Source organism: Pelophylax lessonae (assembly GCF_965119305.1).
Source record: "Pelophylax lessonae genome assembly, chromosome: 3".
NCBI lineage: Eukaryota > Metazoa > Chordata > Amphibia > Anura > Ranidae > Pelophylax > Pelophylax lessonae.
The window spans coordinates 347,253,194-347,275,474 of NC_138770.1; the positions used below are offsets into that span (position 1 = coordinate 347,253,194).

The 22,281-nt window shown below is 40.9% G+C and overlaps 1 protein-coding gene across 1 annotated transcript in view; it reads left to right on the top strand.

Annotated features, from left to right (window-relative positions):
• The first annotated feature begins 270 nt into the window (after window positions 1-270).
• KCNQ5 (potassium voltage-gated channel subfamily Q member 5) overlaps window positions 271-22,281 on the top strand; it is a 749,354-nt gene continuing 727,343 nt past the window's right edge. The window contains exon 1 of the mRNA XM_082251332.1: window positions 271-1,390. Within this exon, the coding sequence (XP_082107458.1) occupies window positions 993-1,390 (398 nt within the window). The 5' untranslated portion in view covers window positions 271-992. The remainder of the gene's footprint in view (window positions 1,391-22,281) is intronic.

Below are 22,281 nucleotides of genomic sequence, written 5' to 3' on the forward strand. Positions count from 1 at the left end.
TTTGGGCAGAACACCTGCTTCCCAGATCAAGCAAGAGATTACAGATTTCCAAGTAACAAGTATGAGGACAGTTATGCTAATATCCAAATAATAAAGTACAAGTACTAGGAATCACAGGGGGGTGCTTTTATCAAAAAATGTCTTAGGAGACTGGAGCTGTACTTTAAGTTTGTGGTTGCACCTGTGACTTGGGGCTGTAGCTGTAGACTTGCAGGAAATAGAAAGCCAAGATGCAGTGGTGAGGAAGGAGGAATGCAGCCAGCTGCCTCTCCCCCACACTTCAGCCTGTAGTCTCAGTGTTAACAGCTTCTGTTCATCCCCCCCTCCTCCACTCCCACATCAGCAGCAGCAAATCTGTAGAGAGAGAGCCCAGATCAGGCACATGAAGAAGTGCTCAGCATCAGGCAGCAGGCAGCAGCAGCCCCTCCATTGACTATAGTGCAAGTGCTGAGGATTGGCAGCGCTCAGTAAAAGTTAGGAGGGAGGGCTAGGAGCTGCCTACAAGTTGGACTGGCCGCCTCTGCCCCCCCTCCTTTGACAGCCACTTGATCCTATGTGTGTGATCTGTTGTTTTTCCTCCTCCAGCAGTGGATGTAGGGAGCTGTGGGATCACTTGTGTTTGCATTGAGTGCTGTGGCCCCTCCTGTGCACAGAGCAAGGGAATTCCAGCTCCAGGCTGATGGGATCATCTTCAGGTTCCAGTGACAGCTGATGACAGCACAACCCCATCCCTGAGCTTTATTGGTGATCGGATCGCACTGGATCTAACACTTTGTAAAGGGTTGCTGGTGTGAGTGAAGGAGGCAGACACCAGTGGGTAGAGAGGGGTGGTGGGATGATGCATCCGATGGCAAGGCGGACTGCTCCTTGAAGACTATGCCGAAGTTTAAATGACAGTGAAGGATTTGTGACATGTGCTGTGTATCCGATCTGATCTGACAGCAGCCTGCGATCTCCCTCTCCAGGCGGTGCCCCTGTGTGCCGGGGATGCCATGCCCCGTAACCATAGCGGTGGCGAGGAGCCTGGCGGCTCTGGGCTCTGGATGAAGAGCGGTTCAGGAGGGAGAGGACGGGGCAGAGAGCGCTACTACGGTATGAAGGATGTGGAGTGCGGCCGGGGCAGCAGAGTCCTCCTTAACTCCAACCGAGGAGATGGCTTGCTGCTGCTGGGGACAGGTGAATCGGCCCGGAGTGCTGGGGTAGGAGCGGGGAACCTGCAGGAGAGCCGGCGGGGGAAGCAAGGAGCTCGGATGAGCTTGTTAGGGAAGCCACTGTCTTATAATAGCAGTCAGAGCTGCCGGAGGAACGTCAAGTACAGGAGGCTCCAAAACTATCTCTACAACGTGCTGGAGAGACCCAGGGGCTGGGCTTTTGTCTACCACGTCTTCGTGTGAGTACATCCATTTCACTGTGCCAACTCTGACAGGTCCATCACTGGTGGGCCATCATTTCTGCATTGGGAGGGGGTTGCTTTCTTGGCTTTTGGAAGTTTGCTGAATTCTATCAGTTCAACATTGTTGTGTGTTGTCCTTTCTAATCAAGTACTGTCTGTGATACTTTTTTAAGTTCATCTCCTGAGAAAAAAAAATGTTCCATTGAACCTTCTTCTAAGGTCCAGGTAGTACTGGTGGTTGGACCTTGGAAGAAGGGGTAGACATCTCAAAAGCTTGCCCTGAAAATGTAATCCAAGGAAAGGAAAAATGGGCTGCCCCACAATGCAAGGGTTAAAGTGGTTGTAAACCTCAGGTATAAAATGTGAACAAAGCATATCCCTCTATAGCAGGGTTTCTCAACCAGGCGTCCATAGAACCCTAGGGTTCCTCCAGGGTGAAGAGAAAGGAACCCCCCCCCCCCCCAAGGGACAGAACTCCCTTGGGGTTTCCTCAGAGGTTGCTAGGAGTTCCTTGGGCAATGGGTAATTTCTGCTAATCAGATACGTTCCCACTGACTCCATTGATTTTGTTAACTATCTGTAAGGAGGTAATTCTTCCCACTGACCATCACACAAATACATCATGAGTTGTAGGTATAGTCATTTTTAGTAGGGGTTCCTTAAACAATAAGCAATTTCTGCCACTCAGATAAGTTCCCACTGACACCATTGATCTTTTTTAGCTATCAGTAAGGAGGTAATTCTTCCCACTGACCATCACACAAATACATCATGAGTTGTAGGTTTAGTCATTTTTAGTAGGGGTTCCTTGAGCAAAAAGACATTTTCTGACACTCAGATACGTTCCCACTGACACCATTGATTTTTTTTAGCTATCAATAAGGAGGAAATTCATCCCACTGACCATCACACAAATACATCATGAGTTGTAGGTATAGTAATTTTAGTAGGGGATCCTTGAGCAAAAAGGCATTTTCTTACACTCAGATAAGTTCCCACTGACACCATTGATCTTTTTTAGCTTATCAATAAGGAGGAAATTCCTTCCACTGACCATCACACATCATGAGTTGCAGGTATAGTCATTTTTAGTAGGGGTTCCTTGAGCAAAAAGGCATTTTCTGACACTCAGATACGTTCCCACTGACACCATGGATCTTTTTTAGCTTATCAGTAAGGAGGAAATTCATCCCACTGACCATCACATGAATGCATCATGATGAGTTGCAGGTATAGTCATTTTTAGTAGGGCATCCTTGAGCAAAAAGGCATTTTCTGACACTCTGATAAGTTCCCACTGACACCATTGATCTTTTTTACCTAGCAATAAGGGGGAAATTCCTTCCACTGACCATCACACATCATGAGTGGCAGGTATAGTCATTTTTAGTAGGGGTTCCTTGAGCAAAAAGGTATTTTCTTACACTCAGATAAGTTCCCACTGACACCATTGATCTTTTTTAGCTATCAATAAGGAGGAAATTCATCCCACTGACCATCACATGAATGCATCATGAGTTGCAGGTATAGTCATTTTTAGTAGGGGTTCCTTGAGCAAAAAGGTATTTTCTGACACTCAGATAAGTTCCCACTGACACTATTGATCTTTTTTAGCTATCAGTAAGGAGGAAATTCATCCCACTGACCATCACACAAATGCATTATGAGTTGTAAGTATAGTCATTTTTTTGTAGGGGTTCCCTGAGCAATGAGCAATTTTTGCCACTCAGATAAGTTCCCACTGATACCATTGATCTTTATTAGTGATCTGTAAGGAGGTAATTCTTCCCGCTGATCATCACACAAATGCATCATGAGTTGCAGGTATAGTAATTATTAGTAGGGGTTCCTTGAGCAATGAGCAATTTCTGCCACTCAGATAAGTTCCCACTGACACCATTGATCTTTTTTAGCTACCTGTAAGGGGTAATTCTTCTTCATGACCACAAGTGTAAGGAGCATTCTTCTCACTGACAATCACACTAATGTATCATGAGTTGTAGATATAGTAGTTTTTAGTAGGGTTCCCTGAAATCAGAAAGTTATTTCTGAGTTGAAAAGGTTGAGAGAAGCTGCTCTATATTGTGTATTTGTCTCAATTAAGAGTACTGTGTCACTTTTGTCTACTGCTTCCTCCCTCTGCTATCAGCATGAGTCACTTCTGACATGTTTTCCTGACACCAAGAGAAAAAGGTGACCACCAGTTGGTTGACAGTCTCAGCTCTGTTCCTGTGTGTTGTATGGAGGGAAGTGTGTCCCTTTATTCTAATCAGCTTTAAGAGCTCTCCTTACTCTGAGAGTGTAACTTCAGCTGTCCATCCCCTATTTTTCTGATTTCTCAGACAAGCTTTAAAATTGAGCACTTTGAACAGATGTAGAGAAGAGAAGACTGCAGATAGAGGGATACAACTTATGTAGGATGATTTGTTTCATCTCTGTGTATCATTACCTGGGGCCAGTCACTTCACAGGGTATATGTGAGGGTTTACAATTGCTTTTAGCCCTCGTTCACAAGTCATACCCTATTGTTGATAATGGCCATGTTCAAGTTGATGAAACGCTGAGTTTGCGCTGCCGCATCAATTAGAAAACGTAGATCCTGTACTACTTTTGGCAATTTTGGATGTGACTTGAATAGACATCTGTGCATAAAGCCACACGGATGTCTTCAATGACATGTGGCTTTCAAATAGTGTGATTTTAGATGAAGTCAGACAATTTCAAAGCTAGATTCAATGTGAACAAGGGCTAAATGTTTATTTAGATCTTCGAGGGCACAAAAAGAATGTTTTTGTATCCAGTTCCAGGCAGCTGACACTTTCCTCTACTTCCCTATGGTGGTGGACTGTTCTTTGGCATCCCCATGTCCAGTGCATGGCTATAGGCTCTACATTGGACGAGATGAAGTCAGAGGACCTGTGATCAGCAGAGCATAGGGGAGAAGAGGCTGCTGAGACCAGTCTTAAGGGAAAGGAGCCTTCCAGAGTGGAGGATTGAGGCAGTAAAGCTGCTTTATTGAGGTCACATAGAACTCAAGAAACATTTATCCGTGCAGTGCAAGGGCAGTCCATTTTTCCTTTCCCTGGGGTTCAGCATTACATTTTCAGGACATACTTCAGGGGTGTTTACCTCTTTCCTTGAAGGTCCAAGCAATACCAATGATCAGTACTGCTTGGACCTTAGAAGAAGAGCTAACACCCGGCAATCTTTAATTCCTGAAAAATCTACTGTTTGTGTAAATAAAAAGTATCAAGGAGAGTATTCAATTGTATTGCAAGTGCAATATTATAGCTACAATTAGTGGGGTTGATTTATTAATACTGGAGAGTGCAAAATCTGATGCAGCTCTACATAGAAACCAATCAGCTTCCAAGTTTTCTGTCAAAAGTTAATAAAACAAGCTGAAGTTAGAAGCTGATTGGCTACAACGCAGCGGGACCAGCTTTTTCACGCTCCAGTTTTATTAAATCAACCCCTGTGTATCTAAACCCAAAAACAAATAATTCAAATGCAGTTAACCAATTCTTATATGGTGTTCACATTTTTTTTTCTTATTAGGCTTTTTCCTTTATTTTAAATTGGTTAAGTCTTTTATTTTTCAACTTCCTGTAATAGACCAGCAAAAGTGACAGTTAGAGAGTTGAGACAACCCATTTACCACTGATTGGCTGCTTACAATGGTTTAGCTTTTTTATATTTATGTAAAAACTTTATCCCAAAAGGAAAAAAAAAATGTTGCTTTAACATAAACATAAAACTTTAAACATGTCAGTTGAAAGCCAACTTTTATATGTTGGTCACATCCTTCTAAATCTTCTAGTGCATCTAACACTTCCCCAGATAGAAAATGCAGCTGTCAAAGGGTATCCCCATTGCTCTTCCACTGGAGCGGAGCCACCCTCAGACAGGAAGTGTGTTACTCACTAGGTGAAAATAAAGGCTAAAAAAAGAAAAACACTGCAGCCATCACATTTAAGAATAGGAAAGCTGCTTTTGGTTTTAGATACACTTTTAGTCCTTTAAGCTGAATTACACACAATGTGGGGATGTTTTGTGTTAAAATAGTTGAAGAGTTAGTGCCCTATGAGTAATATTAGTTCATCACTAAGATGGGCACATCTTGTTGCACTTGTTCTTTAAGGATCCTGATGCAAGAGTTTATTATGTTAATGAATGGGCAGTCAAAGCTTGTGTTTTGTCTTCTGCTCACACATTGAAAAGGAAGTAGTGTCACTTGGTTTTAAGAAGTGAAAGAAGGTTCTGAAATAGTAATATGGAGTGTTAGAAGCTTGTTATCCAATACATAATTAGATTTCTGCTTGTGGGGAAGGAAGGCGGAAACCACAAACTGTTGCTGGTGGGCTTTGCCTGTGACTCACAGTGTACTTTGTGAAAATGGCTGGGGACGTGCAGCTTTATTGTATGTGAACTCTGTTCTTAGTCACGTGCTTTGGCTTTCAGGTCATACAAGTGTTCTTATTATTTGTGTAAATTGGATTTCAATAATGCATTAGGGGACTCACGTTGCTTTGGTCTTCAGGTTCATATTGAATGCTGTTCTGAATTCTTTGGAAATGTCTCTGATTTGCTGTAAATTTCAGCATCGTCATGGCTGTATCTCGTTTGCAAAATGTCACTTTTCTATGCGGTGGAGTTGATTTACTAAAAGCAAACAGACACTTTGCAAGGGAATTTCACCCTGAGCTTAAAGAATGTGGGGAGATTTCATTTGCAAAGAGCACCCAACCTTGTGCGAGGAACATAAAGAAAAAGCAGCATTATGCTTGCACATGATTGGATGATGCAAAAAGTAACTTCCATTGCAAAGTGAAAAGTCTATTTGCCTCCACTGATAGTATGTATGCAATTGTAGCCTGTTTATTTTATTTCATTAACAAATGTTTCAAGTAGTTTTAGTTTCATGTTTCTTTTCTTTTTTGTTTATAAATACTGTACTAGTAAGGGAGCTAATATTTGTTGCAAGTGATAGGTTTCTATTGCTCCTTCCTTGGTTTGTCATTTGAAATGATGCACGGTGCAGCTGCTGCACACCAAACACCTGCTGCTAAAATGAAGAACTCATGTTCTGTATAATCCTTCAGCAGTTGTATCCGGTACGCGGCACTGTGCTTTAGTAGGGGGCTTTTTGGTTCCTTTTGGCCCTCTCACTATTCCCTGGCCGGTTATATTGGCTGGATGTTTAACACTAGTGAAAGTAACTGGAAGCATCTGGAAATGGTACCTAACCTACAAGCTTTGTGTCCATCAGCATCAGGCTTGTGTTTCAAGTAGAAAAGATGCATAGAAAATAAACATAAGCCCTTCCGATCCGGTGCAGAAGGGTATCGGGTTCTTTTACAGTTCTGGTCTCATAGAAGGATTTACGAGTAATTGGGGTGCCAACTGTGAATTCAAAATCAAAGAATAATTAAAAAAGATATTTATGGTAGTCTTTTGTCTTCCATATTCAGTGCAAGCTTCTGCTCTTAAAGTGGAGCTCCTCCCCTGTCTGCCTCCTCCCCCCCCCCTCTTCGCTGCCACATTTGGCACATTTAGAGGAGGAGGCGGTACCTAGCCTTGACAGGTACCCTCTCCCACTTCCAGGTCAGTTCACGGAACTGAGCCAGAAGTTTGGTCCACTCTCCTTCCCCCACGACCTTCTGACCCTTCACAGCTCCCAAAAGACTGTGGCCTATTTACTAAACACAACGTGCTTCATGCATGCACAGTAGGAAACCAGCTGTGAAGCCACAAAGCTTCACTGCTGGTTTCCCTTAGTCAAGATGGCAGCACCAGCACCCGATAGCCGATTGAAAAAATAGCTAAGGTAAAGACATTGCAGGTAAAAACAAGTAGACAGGTAAGTGTCCTAACATTAAAAGTCAGCAGCTACAGTATTTGAAGCTGCTGACTTAATTTTTTGGGGGGGAGCCTGAATCTCCTCTTTAAGTAAAACATGATTTTAGGGTTAAAGTTACATTCATTTAATGGGTGGCTAGGTTTGTTCTACTATATGTAGAGATGTAGCCACCCTCATTCCCGAGATGGACAATGGATTAGAGCAGTGTTTCTCAACTCCGGTCCTCAGGGCACACTAACAGGCCAGATTTTAGGTATTACCTTGGGGAGATGCAGACTGGAATACTGCAATCACTGAGCAGCAAATGATATCACCTGTGATGTATTTCAGTTTTCTTGCAAACCTGGCCTCTTAGGCTCCTTTCACACGGCCGCTCCGTGTGAAAGGTCCGCTGCGGGACTTTTTTTTTTTTTTTTCCACGGAGCGGATGACATTTCTGTCATCCGCTCCGTGTGCCCGCATATCATCCCATCCGTTTGCGGATGATATGCGGACATAATGTAAGTATATGGCACTGCGGATGTCAGCGGATGACACCGCTGACATCCGATTTTCCTTCCTTTCCGTTTTTTACACGGATGGAAAAATGGGGTTCTGTTCCGTTCCAAAAAACGGAACAGAACTGAAAGGAGGAAAATCGGATGTCAGCGGATGGTATTCCGCTGACATCCGCAGTGCCATTCACTTACATTTATGTCCGCAAATCATCCGCAAAAAAATAGGATGATTTGCGGACACACGGAAAGCAGCGGAGCGGCCGTGTGAAAGGAGCCTTAGTGTGCCCTGAGGACCAGAGTTGAGAAATACTGGATAAGAGACTATGGGATTTGTAGTGTGTCGCTTGATAAAATGATACGGAAAAGCTAGAGGCCCACCGCTTATTATATTGATACATAGATGGTGTTGCTCTTTGACCGTTTAATTTATACATGGTGATATTTTCTATATGGCTGAATATGGAGGGTTATGGATGCCCAGTGGGGGTTTCTTTAATACACTTTCCTGTATACACCTTTTGTAGTATAAAATAACTTTCTGCCCCCCTTTCCCTATGGGAGAAAGATGCTTTACATCCTATGGATTCCAACTAATCTATGTTTTTTTGAGAGAGAATTGTGGGTTTCATCATACTGATCATTCACATGGACTCCTGACAAAGATCATTTTAAACACATTTTAAGTCCACATGTTGATTACATTGGTTACGAATAATTGAGTGAACCCGGAAAATTTACATTTGACTGTTTTTGTTCTCTGAATTATGTTTTTTGTATTTTTTTTAAATGTAAAAATAAAATTGAAGGTTTTTATATATGCAGTGTTATTCTTGATTCTATATGTCCCTTAAAAAGGTCCATGGATTGTTTTTACATGTTAAATTTAGGAAAGAGGGCATATAGCACACAGTATATTAGACAGACTATTTGCATATCCCACTAGATGCCACTAAGATCAACAGTTTTGTATTGTATTAGCCTGTATGTTATGGTGACCATCAGGGCCGGGACAAGGGGTGGGCAGGAGGGGGGGGGGGTTGCCATGGGCACAATGGTTTATTGCAGGGATGGGGGGCACCTTGACCCTAAACCTAAGGGAAGGGGGGCTGCTGTTTGTTATCCTTGCCCTGGGCGCTGGATAACCTTCTTCCGGCACTGGTGACCATATCATATATATGGCAGCCATACAAATGGCAATCTGATTTAAAGATTCTTCACAGAATCAAACTACATGATCGAAACTATGAATTATCGAAAACGCACATATTGTGTCATTAATCGATTTTGTTGAAATGATTCTGGATGGAAAATCAGGCTGTTGGAAAGTACAGTAGATAAATCAATATGATATTTAAGTGTATGGCGCATGGACCGTTCTTTTCAGTCTTCTAATTTTCTAATCTTATTTTTCTCTTGGATAGTAAATTGGTTGACAATACAGTCATATATAGAAGCGTATGACCACTATTACATTACAGGCATGGCAAACCACTGTCACCCCATTACATTTAATGATTTTCCTGTCATTTCTACCACAACCACCATTGTTATAACCAGGGAGAAAGGACTACACAACTACAGCAACACCCCAAAGGTTACAAACTGGTTCCCCACAGCTTTGGGCAAGTTCCCAAATAATGAATTATAATAGGGTTAGGTTCAATGTAGAAATTTAACTGTAAGTAATTGCTGTTTGGGGACCAGAGCCCACAAAAGCAGGAGTTTAGCAGAGAAAGGTCTGATTTGCTGCTGCAGGCCAAAATGTTTTTTTTTACAGATAGTGCCTTCAAAGGCAAAAAGCAGAATCACAAATAGCTAATCAGGTTACATATTTATTTCAGAAGTCATTTCTTTGTTTTGTTCACAGTTTGCCTTCCAAACTTTGGTGTATATTACCAATCCATTTATGAGAGTTCTATGCACAGAATGCTTGCATTTCTCTGCTTGGGAATTTCATGCTTGGCACGGTCACCAAAAGAAAACAAATCTACTTCCACTGCTGTTTGGAACTAAATATAGACTAAACATCATTTTATACATTGGAATAAATATAAAAACACTACCTTATATAAAGAAGTATTTCATTTATATTCCCTATTGGTTGTCAAGTACTCTTCTAGAAACTGCCTGTCTATACAACTGACTGTCAAAAGACAGCCTTTCTAAATATATAATGTTACACATTCAGGATTACACTAAAACATATGCAATATTCATATCGGTTATAAATTGTTATTATGCATGAGCACACATCCCTTCACAGACATTTAGACTCTGCCAGCTTCGCACACCAGAAAAATCAGGCTAGGCCAATGATGAACTATTGTTTATATACAAACCAAGAATTGTTATATTTTGTGACTCATTGGGGCTGATTCATTAAAACTAAAAAAAGGAAATGGGAACAGAAGTGATGTTGTTGCCTACTGATCAATCAGTAACCTTGATAAAAGTAGAACTAAGGTCAAAACTTTTTTTTTTTACATTTTGGATGGAGTAAGGAAGGGTTATAACCTCTGTCAGTTTTTTGTCATTTCCTTTCCCTTAATTTATGGTCTAATAACCACAACAGTAACTGAGAGGAAATGCCTCCAAAGTGAGGAAATCACCAGATGTGGTGCCCGCAATGCAAGATTTCTGATCTATTCCTGTTTTGGTGACAACTCAAAATTTTGGATTTTTTTTCAGTTTTACTTATAGTGCTAATGGACACCAGGATGAATCTCCCTAACAGGAGCACAGAAAACATTAAAAAACCTGACGGGTATTCTGATCCCACTCTACTGTATCCAAAGCCAAGAAGAAAAAAGTTTTGCCTTCCATTATAGTTATATTTTTAATAAACAGAACGCTGACTGGTTTCTGTTAGCAACAATGCCACATTTTTTCTCATTTTTTTCTGTTGTCACCAAATCAGGCCCATTAATCTTGATATCTGTTTTTATTGCAGGCACTTCCTGTTCAACACAGATATTGCAGGAAAAAAATGGACATTGTAATAATATAACCTACCTTGCACGCTCAGCGGTCAGATAACATAACATGTATTATGTTACTAGTGAGATGCTAAACCCCAATTACTGCCTGTTGTTGGTGTCACTGGGGAAATAGTGTCCCATTTTTGGTATCGGTGGAAAGAATTATGCCCCACTGTTGGTGTCATTGGAAGGAATAGTACCTCAAGGGCCAGATAAAGGCAAGCAAAGGGCTGCATCTGGCCCCAGGGGCATAATTTGGAAACCACTGACTTAGACTAACAGTACTGGCCCTTCCATTCCAATCCCTGTGCTGCTTTGCAGGGGATAACAACATGCATGAATTTGGGTATTTATTCATTATTTAAAAAATAATACCTTTTTTTTTTTAAATGAATAGACACTTTTTAAACTTTTTGCCTGGAATAGTACATAACATAATATCTGACTGGCTCATATATCTTTACTGCTGCAGGGTGGCCACTCTGCGCAGAATCATATAATATATATATATATATATATATATATATATATATATATATATATACATATGTGTGTGTGTGATTCTGCATATCTGGGAAGGGGGCACACGCACCCACCCACCCGCACTGTGATTCATCAGCCAGTGATTGACCACGGGCACCCAGCGATCAGAGTCTAACAGAACACAGCTCTGTGAGTGTAAACAGCACAGAGCTGTGTTTAGTGACAGGTGATCTAGTTGTTTTTTTTTTTTTTATTCCCTGCTAAGCAGGGAGTAAAAACAACTAGATAACCAGTAAAAGCAGCAAACAGCATACACACAAACATTTGTTAGGCACATATTTTACCCCGTGATCGCCTTAGATGTTAACGCTATCCTGCCCAGTGTCGTGTGTACAGTGACAGTGTATATTATTAGCACTGATCATTGTAATAATGGCACTGGTGATATTAACTGCCATTAACATCACCAGTGCCATTGTAATAATGGCACTGGTGATGTTAATGGCAGTTAGTTCCACAAAGTGTCAGTTAGTGTCAGATTGGGCAGCACACTTTCACAGTCCCGTTATAAGTCGCTGATTGCCACCATTAGTAGTATAAAAAAAATAAAATTCCAGTATATATCCCATAATATGTAGACTTTATAATTTTCCCACAAATTAATCAATATACAATTATTGGGTTTTTTTAAAATCAAAGACCTGTAGCAGAATACATTTTGGCCAAATTTGAATAAGAGATTTAATTTTTATGGGATATATTTTAAAGCAGAAAATAAAAAAATATTGTTTTTTTTTTTTTTCAAAATTGTCAGTCTTTTTTTTTGTTATATAATAAAAGGTGATCAAATACCACCAAAGGAAAGCTCTATTTGTGTGAAAAAAATAAAGATATCAATTTTGTTTGGGTACATTGTTGCATGACCACGTAATTGTCAGTTAAATTAGTGCAGTACAGCATAGTAAAAAATGGTCTGGTTATGAAGGGGTGTAAATCTTCCGGAGGGCAAGTGGTTAAATACAATTGCATAATAAACAGTTCCTTTTAAATATTTTAGTTATGAATTTAATGCAAATTTTAAATACAGTCCTATTTCATTTACAGTTTGATATTTGTCAGTTTGTTTCATTCTTATTTTATACTGTCACCAATACATGCAGGTCTTTGGCTACACAAAGTATAAGCGGATATTTGTTACAGTGGGGGTTGTTAGAGTTGAAATCTTGTGCAGGAATGCCCAATTAGCAGGCCAAGCTGCCTTCTCGTGCTCTTACTATGGCCTTGTCTGCAGCCTTGGATTATCAGAGAAGAAAACATTTTTAAAGCATTAGTGATTTTTCTTTTCAGGGCTGGAAAGATACTGTAGCAGGTTAAAAGCAGTGGCAGGTTGTGTTGTTTATATTAGGCCTCATGCACACTTGAGCTAAAAAATGCTACTTTTACAGGCGTTTGAGCTTCCATGTTAGCCTATGTGTCCATGCACACTATAGGCATTTACAGGTGTTTAGAGGCAGAAACAACCTCCACCAAAGTCTCCCTCAGGAGAGGAGCTTTAGAGTTTAACCACTTTACCACTAGAGCATTTTGCTGTCTTACGTCTGGGCCACTTTTTGCGATTCGGCACTGTGCGACTTTAACTGACAATTGCGCGGTCGTGCGACACCGTACCCAAACAAAATTGACGTCCTTTTTTTCCCACAAACAGAGCTTTCTTTTGGTGGTATTTGATCACCTGTGCGATTTTTACTTTTTGCGCTATAAACAAAAAAAGAGCGTTTATTTTGAAAAAATAACAATATTTTTAACATTTTTTTATATGAAATTCCCCCCAAAAAAGAAGTAAAAACCAATTTTTTTTTAAATTTTTGGCCAATTTGTTTTCTGCTACCCATGTTTGGTAAAAAAATCGCAATAAGCGTATTTTGATTGGTTTGCGCAAAAGTTATTGCGTTTACTAACAAAGGGAAAGATTTATGTCATTTTTGGTGTTTTTTTTTTTAACGAGTAATGGCGGCGATCTGCGATTTTTTTTTGCGGGACTGCGACATTGCGGCGGACAGATCGGACCCTTGACTGACATTTTTGACACTTTTGGGGGTACCAGTGACATTACTGCAGTAATCAGTGCTATAAATATGCACTGTTACTATAAAAATGACACTGGCAGGGAAGGGGTTAATTTTATTGGAGAGGGAGGGGTTAATGTATGCCTGGTGCTTACTGACGTGTGGGTGGGGAGGTGACTGTGTGAGACAGGGACAGATCGGATGTCCAGCTATGCTGAACAGTTCGATCTGTCACTCCCTGTCACTGAGGAGATCCGCCCGCTTGTGTTTACACAGGCGGGCGGATCTCCACACTAGATCCCCGACGATCGGGGCAGAGCAGCGGCGATCGCCGCTGCTCCTCCCCTGGCCCGACTCCCACTGTGATTGAAAACAGCGGGAGCGCGCCTCCGGCGGCGCGCGAGCGCCGCCTACAGGGGAGGAGTCTGGCGACGTAGGTCTACGTCGTCAGACGGGATCGTGCCACTTTGCCGCAGTACTATTCCAGTACTCAGTGGTAAAGTGGTTAAAGGATAAATCCACCCTAAACACTAAAATCCCTGCATCTATAGACCCCCTCGATCTAACACTAACCTATCTAGCCCTGTAAAGAAAAAATCAGTATACATACCTTTTTTTTTTAGCCGATCCAACCTGATCCAATGCTGAGCTGTCAGCCATGGCTCTGCTGTGGAGGTGGGTGCAGAGGACACATTTGAAAACGGAAGCCCCATAGTAACTCTATAGGTGACGTCACTTCCCATTCATTTCACAGCCGTTGTCAGCCGTGTCCTCTGCAGAACTTCCACCGCTGGAGATCGGGTCGGATCGGCGAAAAAAAAGGTATGTATACTGATTTCTTCTTTACAGGGCTAGATAGGTTAGTGTTAGATCGTGGATGTCTATAGATGTAGCGATTTTAGTGTTTAGGGTGGACGTATCCTTTAAAAAATGCCTAACGCACCTAAACCTGGGTAAACACACTTATGCGCAAGGCACGTTTAGCACTTGCACTTTTTTTCATTTCAGTGGCCAGAATAAATGTATATTCTAGCCAATGAAAATAAAAAAATGTCCAAGCGCTTGACACACCTAATGTGTTTTGCAAAGACTAGGTTTAGAGGTGTTTTTGAAGCTGCTTTTCTCCTATTAGGAGAAAAGCGTTTATAAAAGCTTCACTGGTCGCAATGTCTGGCATATTTGGCAGCACTCATCCTCTGTAGCCATTCACTGGCTCCCTACTGCTAGTGAAGAACCCAAGTGTTACTTGTTGATGGATGAAAGTACTAGATCAACGTATCATTGCACCTTAGCTGGGGTTTAATCTGTATTGCTGTGAACCAATAAAAGATGATTTTACACATTTTTTTTCTTCCCTTAAAGAGAAAGTTGCCTCTTTTTTTTTTTGGTCACATAATGAGCTAGTATGTATCGCATACTGGCGCATTATGTGAAACTTACCTGAAAACAAAGCCCTCGTTGTTCCCACTAGAGACAGCATCCATCTTCACCCATCTTCCTTTGGGAGCTGCCAGCCACGGCACAGGGCCCTGAAACGGCTCAGGCGGTCGTTCCTTCAGAGCGCATGCGCCAATGACATCATCAGTGCAGTGAACAGTAAATATCTCCTAAACTGTGCACATTTAGGAGTATTTACAGTGCCTATAGGTAAGCCTTATTTTAGGCTTACCTATAGGTACAAACATTAGAGGGAAGTTTACTTCCTCTTTAAGGTTTGCATGTGACGTGCCCCTATAAAGGGATGTTCACCACAGATGAATTCATCGAAATAGACTTATTGTCTTTAAATGTGTGTGTGTGCAGTTTTGCTTTTTACACATTGTTAACATTGCATGTTTTGTGTTTGACCCGATGAAACTTTGATTTACAGTCATGTGTTTAGCAGTGATGATAGAGAGCTAGCTAGTCGTGTGTGCATTGTCACATTGGTAGCTCGTAAATACAGCTCGGGTCCAGGTACTATGATTATCTGTGATATTTGTCAAAGTTGGGTTTTGCATTTATGCAAATCATTTCCTGCATACTAGAAATAACCATTGCTACATAATTTTAAAAACGTGTTTATTATTTTTAAGACATTATAATCTCTATTGCTCATGAGAATATAGAGACAATAAAGTATCTAACATGAATTGATAAAGATAAAGGTATTTAGTGCATCTGTCTATAAAACAGGTGTCATATGTTGACCATTTCATATGTACGTAATTGTGACTTTGTCAGGTGGAGAGTCTGGCGTGTTACTTCCATTTTGTCCATTTCCACTGAATTGGCCAAAATGTGTTCAGTTGGTGGCCCTGTTGGCACCACCCAGCCCAACTAAAGTCAACTCTAAAGCAGAGTTCGGTCAGTTTTTTTTACATACATTTTGTCCATTTCCAATGAATTGGCCAAAATGTGTTCAATTGATGGCCCTGTTGGCACCACCCAGCCCAACTAAAGTCAACTGTAAAGCAGAGTTCCGGTCAGTTTTTTTTTTTTTTCACAAAAAACACCACTGCGATAGTCTTGGGTTATCTAATCCAATTCAGGTATGTTGTAAATAGTGTCTTTTTCTGTTATATAGTTATAAAATGTGCTCACAGTAACCTCTGTAACAAGAATGCTCCCATCTTCAGTGTGAGCATCTGAAGTCCACTCATAGCTTCTTCCAGGATATGGTTACCCAGCATGCACCTCAAGATCTCGTGCATGAGCAGTGTGTACAAAGCGCAGCGTGCTCATTAAAGTGGAGGATGCCATTGGCTCCTGGGATTGATGACACTTATATCCCAGGAGGCAATGGGCGGCTGGATATGACATACCTCGCCGTGGCGAGGTACAGAGAAAGTGGAGTTATTTACTGACCAAAAAAGGTAATATGCTTTACAAAAAAAAATCAAAAACATTCCGAACATTAATGGGACTGTGATTAGCAATACTGGGGGCTGAGTATCTAAAATAGGGTGGAACTCAGTTTTCATTGACTTTTGTGGTAGGGCCAGATGGAATATTCTTGTCTTGAGCAGTGGCTGCATAAAAATTAGTTGCTGTTTAGCATGGATGGGGGAATCAAATGATTACTTTCATTCTGCCACATGGGCCAGCCTAGAGAGAGAGAGTTTTCACTTCACTGTCTTCACTTTCTCAATACTTGTTCTTGGTCCATACCTAAAGGCCCGTACACACGATAAGAAAATCTGAAGGGAAAATTCGTCCGACGACCGATCTGCCGATTTTCGGATTGTTAGTATGGTGTTTTCGACAGCCAACTCCGAATTTTCGGCTGACAAAATCCTGATGTGCAGGCTATAAAATCTTTGTCATCCGTAATACAACGTCCGATTTTCATCTGATTAGTACAGATTTTGACGGAAAAAAATCTTAAGAGCAAGACTAGGCATGCTCAGAGATGAAAGAACACATACAAAGCAATCCAACACATGACATCACTTCTGAATTAGAATTCTGTCGTACGGGAAAATTCGTATGAAAATAACCTCTTCACTTTCCACATCAGACTAGCATGCCACAAAAAACGGACGACAGATCGTTCGATAATCTTATCGTGTGTACGGGGCTTTAGGCCCCATTCAGACTTTTCTAGTCTTGTGCAGAAATGCAAACACCTTGACATGCACAGCTTTAAGGTAGTTCATTCATTTGATTTTGATGGCAATGCACCACATTGGACCAGAAAATGCACCTGCGCTATGTTTTCTGATGCAGTGCACCACAACCCACTGTAGTGTATTACCATGCATTGTGGGGTGCTACAATGCAGGTGCATTGGAGGTGTGATCCTTAAGTGCATTGGGGGGGCATTAAAAAAGAAAATGGCAGTGCAACACATAAATATATGCAGAGTGTGCCACTGTGTGTTGCAGTAATGCACGTTACTGCAGTGCAAAACCAGCCTGCTTTTAATGACTTCCCTTCTGAAAATACTAGTTTCTTGGCTGGAATGCTGTCATAGACAGCTAAGCAACTAGCACTTTCAGGGGATTGGCAACAAAAACCTTCACATTTTTCCTTGTATATGTATCCTTAGAATGCCAGGAGGGGTTTAAGCTCCAGTTTGGCACAGCATATCAGTGTAATAACCCTTTATATTGCTATAACACCCCATCCAATTTGATAAATGTGTCAAAATTTAGTAGATCATATTATGTGGACCTGCAAGACATTTCTGCAAGATGGCCTTTGGTATTTCAGCTAAGTAGTAAAGTGTTGGGCAATTATTTGAAAACATTGACAGGCATGGTTAGATCAGTTCATCAATTTCAGAAGCTAATAGGCCATATTGAGTAAAAAGTACAAGATTAGATGTCAATGTCGATGTACAATGCTAATGTGAATCCTCTGTTTGTGTCTATTTAGTAAATGTGATTCCTCAACGCATTATTCCTTTAGTAAATGCGATTTCTCAAAGAAAAATTTCTGTAGTCAGGGTGTTAGCATGCGTCAAAAAAAGTGTGCTTATAAAATGTCACCTCTTGGCTGTCACAGGCCTTTAGTGTATTATTGGCCTTTCTCAGTGCCAAGACTGTACGTCTGAGCTGGAAATGTAATGAGAATGAATTTGTTCTATAAAGCAGCGACAGAATGCCTGATTTAACCTGTAGAAAGTTAAGGAAACTTTGGGAACTGTTGAACTGATGGCATGAATCAGATTCTCCATCAAGCAGAGTACATAATGAGCCACTGATTGAAAACAAATGTTTGCTTTGCCCTGAGGACTCGAATGTTTCTAGTGATTTGGAGGAGTTGCTACTGTTTTCCCACAATGTTTGCTTGTCATTTATGTAATCTGTGGTTAGAATTAATGTCCTTTGTGACTCTGAAGCAGTAACTTGTTTTTATTGGACTTGTATCTCTCTATACGCAAATTTCAACTCATTTATTTTTTTTTTTTCTTCTACTTTTAGCAAACCATAAATTAATATTTCAGTCTTTCATCGGGAGCGCTAGCTATGGTCGATAATGTTTCAAGCATGACTGGTAATAGCTGTCAAAGCTTAACTTTGCCTTGTTGATTTTATATAAGACTGGCCTGCACTGAGATGGAAACAGAATAAAATGTGTCTAGTTCATGTTAGTACCTGTAAAAGTCAGTAGAGATATGGCTTTAGGTAATGCAGACAAAAAAAAAAGGAATCACAAGCTTCAGCTAATTTCAGGTGATAGAGGATGGCTGCAAAAAAACGTAAAAGGTTCAGAAAAGCATTCGATTTATGGCAGAGGTTTTCTGCTTTTAAAAAAATAGATTTTCCGCTTGAGGCACCCTTGGGGGAACTACAATATTTTGGCAGGAAGATAGCAAGCATATATAAGACAATAAGTACTGTCATATGGCTGGTAAAAGTTTAAAGTGTACTCCACCTTCCCTCTGTATGTCGCTATTGTCCATTGAGGATATCCATCACATTTAGCAGCCAATAGCAAGATGCTGTAATTGGAAGGGGGTATACAAACATACTATTCTCCTCCCAAAATCAAGACTGTGGTTCTGGGGTACTTTGAAGGAAAACTAATATTGTGTTCAGGCACTAGGTACTGCCTTCTTTATATTTCCCAGCAGGTAAAACATTTATGGGTAAATCCACTTTTGTGGCAAAAAATAACAAATAAAAAAAAAATTGCATCTAATATAGCATGTGCAAGCCTTGTTGTAAAGTAATGTTGTTAAATATGACCTTTCCTTTTCAATCTGCAGCCGCTGTAATTTTCTATAAAATTCAATGGAATATGGAAACCCATAATGCTCCCAGGAAGGTTATTTTCTGCACGGGTGACTGGCTTACTGGTTTCCCCAGAAGCCTGCAGTAAGATACAATGACATTTTAGGCACCCACTGCAAATGGAATTTCAGCTTTCATGAGATACTTCCCAAGGGTTAACTGATATTGTCACTAAACCCACATCATAAAAAAAAAACTATCAATAAATGGTGTATTACATGTTGTTCATACTCAGTCACTATGAGATTTGTATTCTGCCAAAAAACTGGTTGATCCTGCTGCTTTCCATCTCCACCTTCTATCCATGTCCCCAATTCAGCTAGGGAGTTTGCAAAACAGTGTTGGCAGTGGGTGTAATTACCACTTGTTGTACCTACTATACTGTTACATTGTACCTAGTTACCATATGATGTGGTCATTTTAGGGCTAGCCACCCATGTCTGTTTCATATGTATGTATTATGTCTTTTTTATTTTTTACTCTTTTTGAATAAAATTATATTTTTTACATAAAACCCCTTTTTTTCATTGCTAACAGCAGTACATTATTTTTGGAAGACCTTTAAAGTCCCATTGGGGGGTGCTCTCCTCCTCTTTTTCGTGTTGGCAACTCAGCACATGCTCAGTTTTCAGTGAGTTTCAATGCTGAACATTTCCTCCCAATCACATCTGAGCAGCCCATGTGACTATGGAGTCACACAATTGGGAGTATACACAGTGATAAATGACAGACCACTCCCTCCTTCCTCCTCCATGCCCGCTAATCGGCTAACCAGCTAAACACAATGAGGGTGGAATATTACATGTAGATTAATGAAGGCTTCACCTTCCTCTTATTCTAAGGCACAGGCTGGAAGGGCGTGTGACTGGCAGAAATCTGCCCACACCATGTTATTTCCACAAAATAATAAAGATTTAATTTCAAATATATATTTCTATGACAATTTAAACAGTTTATTGATATCATTTATGTTTTTTTTATGTTGAACATGTGACCAGCAGCAGAGGACTAGAAGCTCCCCCTGCTTAGGTTTCCCTGCACACAGGCTGGGAAAGATCTGGGTCATGTGAGAGCTGTATAACGATTAGGAAGAAGTTACTTTTTGTTTTTTTAATTAAAATAATTACAGTACCATCATCCACATACAGAAATAGAAGGGACAATGTAAATGAAACAATGTGTGTTTGTTATCGCTTTAAGGGACACATTAGAACACTGAGAATGCACCAGCTGATTATAAAGAACCAGACACTTCATTCAGAATCAGTCTCCAAAGAACATGGTAAAAAAATATATATATTTCTGAAAAGCAACAAAAGGTAGGATTCTGCTACAAAGTTTGTTAGAGCCCCTACAATGTGCGTAGATCACACTGAGGGGAACGTTTTTTCTCAGTAAATGTGAAGTCACTCATAGCATAGCATAAGCATAAGTGCAGATACACATTAACATGTATGTGAACCTCTAGATGCTACTAAAAGCACTCATTTGTTTCTTGCACTACTTCCTGTAAATGATCTCCATCCTGCTTGTGTTCTCACATTCGGTCTTTCTGCTTTTCAGCTTTCTGTTTATGTTATCAGACAGACTAGTTTGTTTTAGTTGACTAGGGTTGCAATACTAAGCTACGGTCTTTATTTAGTAATTAAATAATTCTAGAGCAGTTTCTTGGCAATAAAATAAATGGCTCTATAATATGTCAATTAAAGTTGTCATGGACCCTCAGTAAATAAGCACTGGCTGTATTATCCAAATATGTCTAGAATTTGGCCTGATCTGAAAGTGAAATCATTTTGGGTTTGGATTTTTGACAAATACTGCAAGTTCAGGCTCCCTGCCTGGTATAATGCAGTGGTTCCCCAGGATTTGGTTTATAAAAAAAAAAACATTTAGAGGGAATATATAACTTACTAGTGTTAACCACTTAAGCCCCGGAAGATTTTACCCCCCTCCTGACCAGGGCCTATTTTGCGATTCGGCACTGCGTGAATTTAACGGACAATTGCGCGGTTGTGCAACGCTGTGCCTAAACGAATTTGATGTCCTTTTATTCCCACAAACAGAGCTTTCTTTTGGTGGTATTTGATCACCTGTGCAATTTTTTGATCATGCGCTATAAACAAAAAAAGAGCGTCAATTTTGCAAAAATAACAATATTTTTCACATTTTTTTATATGAAATTCCCCCCAAAAAATGTAAAATTCAAAATTTTTAACATTTTAGGCCAATTTGTTTTATGCTACATATGTTTGGTAAAAAAAATCACAAAAAGCGTATTTTGATTGGTTTGCGCAAAAGTTATTGCGTTTATTACCAAGGGAAAGGTTTTTGTCATTTTTGTTGTTTTTTTTTTTAACGTGTAATGGCGGCGATCTGCGATTTATTTTGCGGGACTGAGACATTGTGGCGGACAGATCGGACCCTTGACTGACATTTTTGACACTTTTGGGGTTACCAGTGACATTGCTACAGTAATCAGTGCTATACATATGCACTGTTACTGTAAAAATGACACTGGCAGTGAAGGGGTTAACTTTTTTGAGAGGGAGGGGTTAAGTGTGTCCCTAGGGGTGTGCTTCTAACTGTGATTGGATGTGGCTTGAGGTGTAAGAACAGAGATCAACGGTCCTACATAGCAGAACCGTATGATCTCCATTCTTACACAGGGAAGAATAACAGGCGGCTATGTTTACATTAGCCGCCTGCCTTTCTCCCGCTGTAACGGACAATCGCGAGTGACCGGCGGACATCGGGTGGGTCCGTGAGCGAGCGGGAGCGCGCCTCCGGCGGTGCGCGCTCGCTCCCTAGAGCCTCACAGGCTAGCGACGTAGTCCTACGTCGCTTTGCCTGTGCGGGGCTGACCGCCGCCGTATATAGTTGTGCGGCGGTCGGCAAGTGGTTAAGAAAGCTTAAAGTGGAACAAAACTTAGAAAACTCAAAGCGGAGTTCCATCCGTTTTTGTGTATATTAAAAGTCAGCAGCTACAAAAAGTGTATCTGCTGACTTTTAATAAACACACACTCACCTGTCTTACGGTCCAGTGATGCAGCCAGCGGGAACCTCAGTTCTCTCCTTCTTCTCCATGCAGTGACGGCATTACTAGTGCGGGCACCCGGTTGTGACAGCGTGCGGCTTCCCAGCCAGGTGTGCACTGCGCATGCACGAGTCATGCTGCGCATCCTGAGTGGACGGACAATCTTCTGAGACCTGTGACGTGTCCCAGAAGATTGCAGGGAGGGAGGGGGAGAGGTGAACTTCCGCTCAAGCCACCTAGGCGGCTCAAG